Consider the following 10,139-nt stretch of genomic DNA (forward strand, 5'->3'; position numbering starts at 1 on the left):
AGATCTATTGCATGATATAATGCCATTGGAAACATTAAACAAATCCATGTAGATCTTTTGAATAAGGTTACAATTATATTTCATTGATTGTCAAAAGAGAATTTATATAATCACAAACTGACCAATAATATATATATATTTTTTTTTTAGTTTTTAGTTAACCATTACTCATTTATTTAAATTGTTCTCAGTATTATTATCTTTTTATGATTTTTGTAATACAAGAATTTCCAACTACATTTTGTAATACTGTACGTGATATAGTGTAGAACACAGAAAAAAGAAAAAAACATGTAAGTGATGATACTTGTTCTTCAAATCATACTAATCAAGTTCTTTAAATCATACTAATCAAATCTGGCTGATTGAAAGTCCAATATGGCGACCATTTTTCAAGATGGCCACCAATTTAGCTGCCCGAAGTAGACATTTTGCTTATAAATATTTTTAGTTATCTGAGTTTTATGTCTAGATATGGATTCCCATGTTTTTAAAGTTACTAAAGTAGATTTTAATGTTTATAAAGCAAAGAGACATTCTTCAAGAACTCAGGCTGCTGTTTTTTCAAAATAGCCACCGTTTTTTTTTTTTTTTTTTTTTTTTTTTTGAAAGCTTGGCACCACCGGGTTTAAACTATGTCTAGATATTTTCCATTATGCAATATAATTGATACTTAGTTTTAATACCAGATTTTATATTGGTTGCTTCACAAACGGATGTTCTATTACATGTCATGGCTGCTTTGTTTTATTAATGGATTTAAATAAAAAAAGATAATGTTTGGTCTTCTTCTTCTGTTATATAAGTTTGAACCAGATCTTTGCTCCAATGTTTTAGTGCTCTCTATCTTAACCTAGTTTGTTTTTTATTAAAGTGTTGATGCTTTTTTTTATAAAAATTTTGATGCTTTTTTTTTATAAAAGTGTTGATGCTTTCTGTGGAGAATTTGTAGTGGTGATACAAATTTTTATGCTGCACATTTTTTAAGTTCTTTGTTTTGATATATTTGCTGTAGTGATTCAGGCTTTGATGTGTACAAACTTCTGTGAGCATTTTTCAATGTTTTGAAGAATTTAATTTTTTGGTAGACTCTAATAAGATCAGGTTTTGAGTTAAAGATATTTTGCTATATCTTGACACTGTTTTAGAATGGACCCATATATGTATATAATTTGTTATTCTTAAAGATCTCTTTTCAAAACTGGATCATATTCATCCATGCTTTGCCTAAGATGGAATGGCTGCGAACAGATTTATTTTGCCAATACCAGTAAGTAATTTAATTTCTTTATGTCTATTGATTAAATAATTTGATTTCCATATGTCTATTGATTGTTCCATTAATTTCACAGGATTATGCTTTGGCAATGAATAAGGATAATGAATAGCACATGTATCGAAAAGTAGGATAAAATTTTGTTAAACCAGTATCAGGTGAGCTACGTTGTTTAGTAATGGGTGTGGTGAGGTGATGTTGGGGTGCAGTGGTTATTTCACCTCCAGATTGTACTGCAGACGCTTCCTGTTTGATTTGCTGTTGCTGCTGCGATGCTTCGGGATGCATTATTGGTTCGTGTACTCTCAGAACTTGAGGTGCTTCCTGGATGTGTGAAACTAAGTGGTCCTCAGATTCAATATGAATCTGAGGCGTATTCTGGATCTGGGATTGAGTAGGGGGAGCCTGAGAGGTGATGATGTCGGGGGCCGCCGTCACAACGAGAACTTGTGATGCTGTGCAGATCTGTGGTGCTGTATTGTAAGGATGAGGCGTCGTGAATATATTCGATGGGACTAACGTCTGCGGAACTGTGCCAGCTTGGGTTGTAAGGCTGATGTGTTGGGTCGTATAAGATACTGTGTTTATTGGAGATTCTGCATGAAGTTGCACCAAATGGGCTGGGTCTATTGCTAACGGCTGAGGAAGGGCTTGAATGGGAGATGTAACCTAAGTCTGAGGCAAAAGATGAGGAGTGGATGCAGAGCGAAGTTGAAAATCTGTAGGTAGAAGGCTCTGGGACATTTCGTTCAGAGCTGGTGTAGCTGGTGGTTCTAGAGTATCACAGGGCAGAGACAATGGAGGCGACTGACGCACCTCAGAGGTGTCTCCTCTCAAGCTTATTCGTATAGATGCTAGTGATTTTGAGGAAGATTCAATCTCCACTCTTGGAGTCGTGATGCTGTCAGATTCCACTTCCACAACGTGGACAGGTCCTCCTCGCACGGAAGGTGTACTTGGTCGGTGCCATCTTGGGGATGTTCCTCCAGGAGCACTGCGGGTAGAGGAACGGCGAGGCAGCGGCGAAGACCTTATTGAAGACCGATCGGATGTCACTTGAGTTACTACGACAGGTACAGGAGAAAATGTAGTCAACAGCTCTGAAAATAATCAAGAGTTAATGATGATGACAATAAATGGTTATTTCATACAAATACTCTGCTTGACAATTTTGCTGAAACTTAAAAAGTATTTTGCATTATAAAAATTGTGATTTCTATGAAAAAACAGTTGATTGACTATTTTAGCTAAAGAATATACACTTGCCTAGAGTATAGAGCAAGTAATACAAACGATTAATAGTGGATCTCATAGGATAATCAGTTTAGCATTTTCAATATTCAAACTTTACTTGAGATAAATTAACAAAATTCAATTAATATATATATATATATATATATATATATATATATATATATATATATATATACATATATATATATATATATATATATATATAATTATATATATATATATATATATATATATATATATATATACATATATATATATATATATATATATATATATATATATATATATATATATATATATATATATATATATATACACACAAGGTACAGTGATTTTCTGGATATTATTAACATTTGAATATTATTCTTAAGCTTTCCTTTTCCTGGTACATAATAAAACAAGCTAAAGAGTAAAACAAATTTAATTTTCCTGGATATTAAACAAACACCAACAACTAGCAATAGTATGACCATAAGGATGTACCCATATTTAAATGAATTTTGTTTTATGGTACAACTCAAGAACATAAATGGTGGTCTACCCTTAAATCTGCACTCTTTGGTGTAGATGCAACAGTTGCTCCTTTACTTGAACTAGAAGGCTCAGTCACTCACTGTTTAAAGGAAAAGGCAACCCTTTTGGCTGATGTTTTTTGCAGTAAACAGTGTAATGAAAACTTGAACTTCCTTATTCCAGTTTTCCCAAGGTTAAACTAACTTGTTTAGCGTTTCCATCTCGTGAGATTAAAGCTCTGTTGATGGACCTTGATGCTTATGAGGGTGTAGACCCAAATGATATTTTTCCTTTGTTTTTTATAAAGACAGCAGATTTCTTAGCTCCAAAGTTATCTGTTATTTTGCACAAGTTAACAAGAAGAGGAGCTTTTAGCACTTGTTAGAGAATTGGTAATGTTACTCCTCTATGTAAATGTGTTTGTGGTAGCTCAAGTCCCACTGATTACTACCCAATTTCCATAACTCCCATATTATCTAAAGTTTTTTAACGTCTTCTGGCAAAACGTCTTAATAGGTTTGCTGAAGGTAATCACCTACTCCCTAGTTTGCAATTTGGTTTCTATAAAGGCCTTGGAGCATGTGATGCCCTTTTTACAATCTCCAATGCTGTACAGAAATCCCTTGATTGTGGTCAGGAAGTTCGTATGATTGGCCTTGATTTTAGTGCTGCCTTTGACCGTGTTAATCATGAGGCCCTTGTTTTCAAAATGAAACAGTTGGGAGTGGGTTGGTCGTTTCTTAGCATTATTATTGATTTTTTAAGTAATAGATCTCAAAGAGTTATTGTTGATGGGCACCATAGTGAGTATAGGAATGTGATATCCGGTGTTCCACAGGGTAGTATTCTTGGCCCATTACTGTTCATACTATATACACATGACATGTGGTTTGTCCTAGAAAACAAGCTTGTTGCATATGCAGATGATGCTACTCTCTTTGCATCAATTCCATCCCCTGAATGTAGATCTGGGGTTGGTGAATCCCTTAATAGAGATTTAGCTAAAATTAGTGCATGGTGCAAATTATGGGGTATGAAGTTGAATCCTTACAAAACTCAAAGTATAATTGTAAGTAGGTCAAGGACGGTGGCTCCTCAACATCCGGATCTCAGTATTGATAATGTTTCTTTAAATTTGTATGACTCTTTCAAAATTTTAGGTGTGAATCGAGACAGCAAATTTACTTTTGAGAAACACATTAGGTCTATGTCTTCTTCAATTGCACAAAAAATTGGCTTATTGGGAAAGTCTTACAAGATTTTTGGTGATCAATCTATTCTGAAAGTGTTTTAATTCTTTCATTCTACCTTGTTTTGAGTATTGTTCTCCTGTCTAGTGTTCAGCTGCTGATTTTAATCTTAATTTGTTGGACAGAAACTTACAGTGTATTAAATTTTTTATTCCTGATCTAGATATTAATATTTGGTACCGTCGTTCAATTAGTTCATTATGCATGTTGCATAAGATTTTTCATAACTCTGACCATCCTTTAAATTCAAATCTCCCTGGACTATTCTATCCTGTTCGTACTCCCTGGACTATTCTATCCTGTTCGTAATACTAGGCAGGCAGTTAAATCTAATAGCCAGGCCTTCTCCATCATGAAGCTCAACACTACACAGTATACTAGAAGTTTTATTCCAGCTGTTACCAAGTTGTGGAATGATCTTCCTAATCGGGTAGTTGAATCAGTAGATCTTCAAAAGTTCAAAGTTGGAGCAAATGTTTTTATGTTAACCAGGCTGACATGAGTCTTTTTAATTTTTTTATATGACATATCTGTTTTTGACGTTGTTAATAGTTTATATAGGACATATCTGTTTTGACGCTGTTACCGTTCTTAGAATGATATATTGTTAATTTATTCTCATCATTTATTTATTTCCTTATTTCCTTTCTTGACTGAGCTATTTTTCCCTGTTGGAGCCCTTGGGTTTATAGCATCTTGGTTTTCCAACTAGGGTTGTAGCTTGGCTAGTAATGATACTAATAATAATATAGTATTTGAAAACCTTAGCTCATTAATGTGACATGTAAGCATTTTTTGGGGTAAGCATTTTTGGGTCGGTTTAAAATGGTACCATGTTCATAAAAACCAAATTGTTCCTACACAAATACAATACCAGAGTCCATTACTAAAGGAAAAAATCAGTGCTGGAACATGGCAGTTAAAATTATTACCAGGTGTAAACTACCAACTGGTAATAATTGGGAGGTGACATCCTCCCTACTGACTCATTGACAATTTGCTCAGCCATGGGTGATAACAGACAATCTTGCTGGCTGAAAATTTTGACAAAATTGATTTTTTTTCAAGCATTTTTATGATTTGCGTGAAGTGCTTTTGGTGTTGTTCACTGCCTTCTTGAATATGAGAAGAGTTTTTTCTCCTCTCCTCTGTTCTTTCAGTGTCGTCGACCGCTTCCATCAGCCTCTTGAAAGTATGTGTATTCAAGCCTTTGAGGTTTGTCCCTGCCTGGCATTCGGGGGACTGGACTTTGTGGCTTATGTGGTATTCGTCCTTTGGGAAGCAGTCTTCAATGAGCTTGGAGTTATCCTTGAGGCGGTTTATCCCTGCCCTCTCACTTAACACTTACCTAAGGAATCCTCGCGTTATGGAGGTCTTCCCATTTCACAAATGGAAGAATCTTCATCCTGAGGGGAGTTTTTTTCAGCTTGATAGGGAGCCCTTAGGATTTGAGGTAGACTTTCCCATGGAGGATCTCCCGCAGGAGCAGAGCAGCCCTTCAGTGAAGGAAGCAGCTCTTCAGATTTTTCAAATCTTCTCTTGCCTATCCAGAGATCTTCAGAGGAGACTAGTCTTCTCTCCAGTTGATCTTCCCCTTATGAGGTGCTGCTGGCAAGCGGGTGTCTTCAAGCTTTGATTCCAGGGCTCCTCCAGAGCATTAGCAACTCTGAGAGTGCTGTTTGGAAAGGAATCTTAGATGCCTCTGGTGTTGGTCCTGGAACTAATAGACCTTCCTACAGCCAGTGCTTTCAGATTTACTGATTTTTCTCCTGTCTACCTTTAAAATCTATGGAGGGAGAGTCTTTTCCTAGACACCCTCTCGGAAAAAGCACCCTTCAAATTCCTATTTTTTTGGATCACCAAGAAACTTTTAAACCTTCCTTCTGCTGGCCTTGAGATCTTTAGAGAATCTGCATTGCCTCCAGTCTTCTTTAGAAGGCTTAGGAATGGAGTTTCTCCCTGGTGCCCTTTCCCTAGAGAAGTGGCTTTCTGTTGCTGCTCCTCCAAACCCTTGTGTATCTTCTAAACCTTTTTATAGACTAATGCAGTTCCGGAGGAAGCTGCATAATTCCTGTTTTCCTTCAGAGGCTCTGGAAGAAGTAGAGTTTTCTCTCAGGTGCCCTTCCCAAGGGAGGCGCCCTTTAGTGGTTGCTTGTCCAAATTGTTGTAGAACTACTAGATCTTCCCTACAGATGCCACCGGTGTCCACAGTCTTCCTTCAGAGGGAGTCTTCTCTCAGGTGCCCTTCCTCAGGGAAGTACCCTCTTTTAGTTCCTGCCTCTCCAGTCTGCCTTAGAACTATTAGTCGCTCCTGCAGCCGCCTCCACTGTTTTCAGAGCTCCTTGCAGAGTCTTCAGTCCTCTTTCAGAAGGGCAGCCCTCCTGAGCTCCTTCCAGAGGTAAGTGTTCTTCAGCTCCTATGTTTTCCAGCTGGGAGGTCCAGTGAGCGAGTCCCTGACCCACGCCTTCGTTGAAGGAGTTTTACTTAGAAATGCTGGTCTTAGGAGCACACTCACAAAGTTGTTCTCAACCTTGGCCTTGCATCCTTGGTGATAGATTGTAGACGTGCCTCGTAAGTGGTCTACTTTCATCCTGTCCTCCAGAAGACTAGCCAGCGCACTCTTCCAGACCCTCCTCGTGATAGGCCTTGTCCAGGAGTTTCACCTGTAGAGGATTCTTCTCTTGAGGCCTCTCTTCTCTAGAAGCTTTTTCTCTGACGAGCCTTGCCAGATGCACGTCTCACAGACTCGCTCCTCCAAGACACACGTCTCCCATGCCTTAGGTTTGCCTTCTCTTATAACATGTCCTCCAGATGTAAGTGTCTCCAAATATGTCCCAAGATGTGCTCTTTCCAATGCTCTGACCTATATTGAGTTTGTGTTCTTGCATCTGTGCCAAGGCACAAGGGGAGCTCAGAGATTTACCTCTAGACGTATTTTGACTGTCAGAAGTGTTCCTGGAAGCCCCTATTTTGGAAATTCCTCACATCGTCACTCGCGTCAAGCATCCTTGAAGTGTTAATTTCCTTGCTTCCCGTTGCACAAGTAAAGTGGTTCTAGATGTTTACCTCCTTTTAAACACTCGCCTCAATTAAGTTCTGTGTTCAAGAAATTTTACCATCTTTCCTCATTAAAGGACAACGCTCACCCACCTCACTTGCACTTAGCGTTAAAGCGGTTTAATGTTCTTTCCTCGTTACAGGACAATGCTTGCTCGCCTTGTGATCGTAGGCAATATCCCTCGTCCAATTACTACAAACGTTCTTTGGTAAAACAAGATCATTGCTTTTTCACATACAAAATTTTGGATCTAAATATCTTAAACTCATTCATGGCTTGAGTATATGGGAGACAAATAGTTATCCTTTAATAGCATGACCTCCTGTACAAAATTACCTCAATTGTTTACCTTCAATACTTGGTGTACACACCAATACTATCTCACCCAAGACTAGCTAGCACTTGTAAGAATACTTCCATCAGTACCCCCTATAAAATTGTTGATTAAACAGTTATTTAATAATCGGAGGTGTAAATTACATTTACTACAAAAATCTATTTAGAGATGGGGATCATTCAAAACAGTAACCAACTTGCATCCAATGAATAAACTTCGAGCTAAAAATGGACTATGGGAACTCTGACAAATATTTAAGTTCTCATTCTGAATCAGATTACCTATTGTGGTTATGAATACAGTAATACCCCTGTCAGTCTGCTATAAAATACAGTATTTTACATGAAGGGATCAACCAACTTTTGATTGTTTATTTTATGGAGGTCTCCTCGATTGAACTAGCTAGTCTTTTCAGAAACCTTTATCCATTTGAACTTCGTGTGAAACTTACTAAACATCAGAAAATATGAGAACGCTAATAGTACGTTCAACAATGTTAACCCTTGAAAGCATAACAAGAAATAATTCATCAAATTAAGCAGTCTGGGAAGGGTTTATTTCTAGTCCCTTGTTGCCATCTAAGAATTGCAATTCTGTTAATTTTTTATTGTTTTAACTCAAATACAAACCAATGCCTTTTACTATAGGAGAATGGATAACAGCAAGGCAGGAACATGGTAGTTGAAGCTTTTAACGAGGTATAAACAACCAGTTAGTTTACCCATCAGTGGCAGGGAGGCAGCAATCAGTTGTGCTCTCTATCTGCTTGCAAAACTGACAGTTTCTGCTTTAAAATTTTCATCATATCTTTTTCTTTTTCCAGCTGTCTGCTCGTGTATTTGTTTTCCCTTCTACTCGTCAAGAAGACATGCCCCAGGGTGCCGCTCAAGGCTTGTAGTGTAAAGGTAGATCTTCACAGGCTGTGTTAGACTTGCAAAGGCCACATATGTTTCAAGGCCCCTGTATGTAGTGAGTGTAAGGAGTGACCATCCTATTTGGCAGGAGGAAGAAAACGAAGTCCAAGAAAGGAATCTTCACCTTTATAAATGTCCCCAAGGTCGTAAAAGTCCAGGGTTGCTTTTTCTTCCCTCAGAACACTCCCTTCAGACTTCTCTAGCAGCCTCCTCCGGAGGGTACAGAAGTAAGAGTGATCGTTTAATGCTTTGACAAGCCAAAGGGCAAGGAGGTCCTGCCATTTTCCCCTGACAAAATGGCAGCGCCTCTTCCCTGGGGGACTCGCTTTCTTTTTAGTCTTTACACAGAGCCGATGCCATGTAAGTGCTGTGGACTTCCTTAGGCCTTCATGGGCCCCTTTTAAAGGCAATTGAAACACCTCCCGCATCTTATCACCCTGGTGATTTTTTCTCCTCAGCAGCAGGTGCCTTTGCAGGACTAGGCCCCTGCAGAGCCTTCTCTTCACCCTCCTGCTAGGCCATCGCTTTCGAGACTTTCACCCTCCTCTAGACCTTCGCTCAATAGATCTTCTAGATGCAGTGCCTCCTCGCCCTTTGCGTAAGGGGCTCTCTCCCCTTTGGACCGCTAAATGAGCTTCAAAAGGGTGCGAGTTGCTTTCCACCTCGCTCTTCTGTATCGCCTGCTCCTGCTCATCACCAGAGATAGTAATCCTCGCTAGCGCTGGAGGATGCAGATCACTGGTAGTGAATGGTGTTTATGTCCTCATATAGTGACGAAAATTATGAATTTGTGGGGTTCCCGACAAACGACCTATTCACAACATCGTTGAACAGGAAGTTACCTGTGCATCTCTCCAATTCGAGAATGCAGCACCCTTGGGATGGCCTTGCCATCTATGCATTTCCGCCGTTCAAAAGGTCTCTCCTTCAGCGGCAGCATGTCACCCTCTTCGGAGCATTCTCGCAACTCAGCATGATCTCTCCCTCCCATCCTCTTGTAGGTGGCTGCCTTCTGCTAGACCATCACTTTCTGGACTTTCACCCTCCTCTAGAGCTTCGCTCAATAGATCTTCTAGATGCAGAGCCTCCTCGTACTTTGAGTACGGGGCTCTCTCCCCTTTGGCCCTCTAAAGGAGCTTTGAAAGGGTGAGTCACTTTCCTCCTCATCCTTCTGTCTCGCCTGCTCTTGCTCATCGTCAGAGATAGTCATCCTTGCTAGTGCCGGAAGACGCAGATCATTGGTAGTGAATGGTCTTTATGTACTCTTATAGTGACGAAAATTATGACTGTGGGGTTCCCGACAATCGACCTATTCGCAACATCGTTGAACAGGAAGGTACACATGCATCTCTCCAACTTAAAGATGCAAGACCCCTGGGATGGCCTTGGCATCTATGCATTTCCGCCGTTCTGGCTCATAAGAAAAATCAGCAACACCAATCAACACCAAATCTGTTAAGGACGCAGATGCGGCTACATCGAGAATGATATGCAGACTTTCTCCATTTTCTGACAGAGACTTTGAGGGAGCTCTCAT

At 39.2% G+C, this 10,139-nt stretch overlaps 1 protein-coding gene across 1 annotated transcript in view; it reads right to left on the reverse strand.

Moving 5' to 3' along the window:
* Nucleotides 1-1,354: 1,354 nt before the first annotated feature.
* LOC137619040 (uncharacterized) overlaps nt 1,355-10,139 on the reverse strand; it is a 468,558-nt gene continuing 459,773 nt past the window's right edge. The window contains exons 9-10 of the mRNA XM_068349237.1: nt 2,093-2,376; nt 1,355-1,915 (exon numbers count right to left, since the gene is read on the reverse strand). Coding sequence (XP_068205338.1) covers nt 1,355-1,915; nt 2,093-2,376 — 845 coding nt within the window. The remainder of the gene's footprint in view (nt 1,916-2,092; nt 2,377-10,139) is intronic.

The sequence above is a fragment of the Palaemon carinicauda genome, chromosome 25 (genome assembly GCF_036898095.1).
Source record: "Palaemon carinicauda isolate YSFRI2023 chromosome 25, ASM3689809v2, whole genome shotgun sequence".
NCBI lineage: Eukaryota > Metazoa > Arthropoda > Malacostraca > Decapoda > Palaemonidae > Palaemon > Palaemon carinicauda.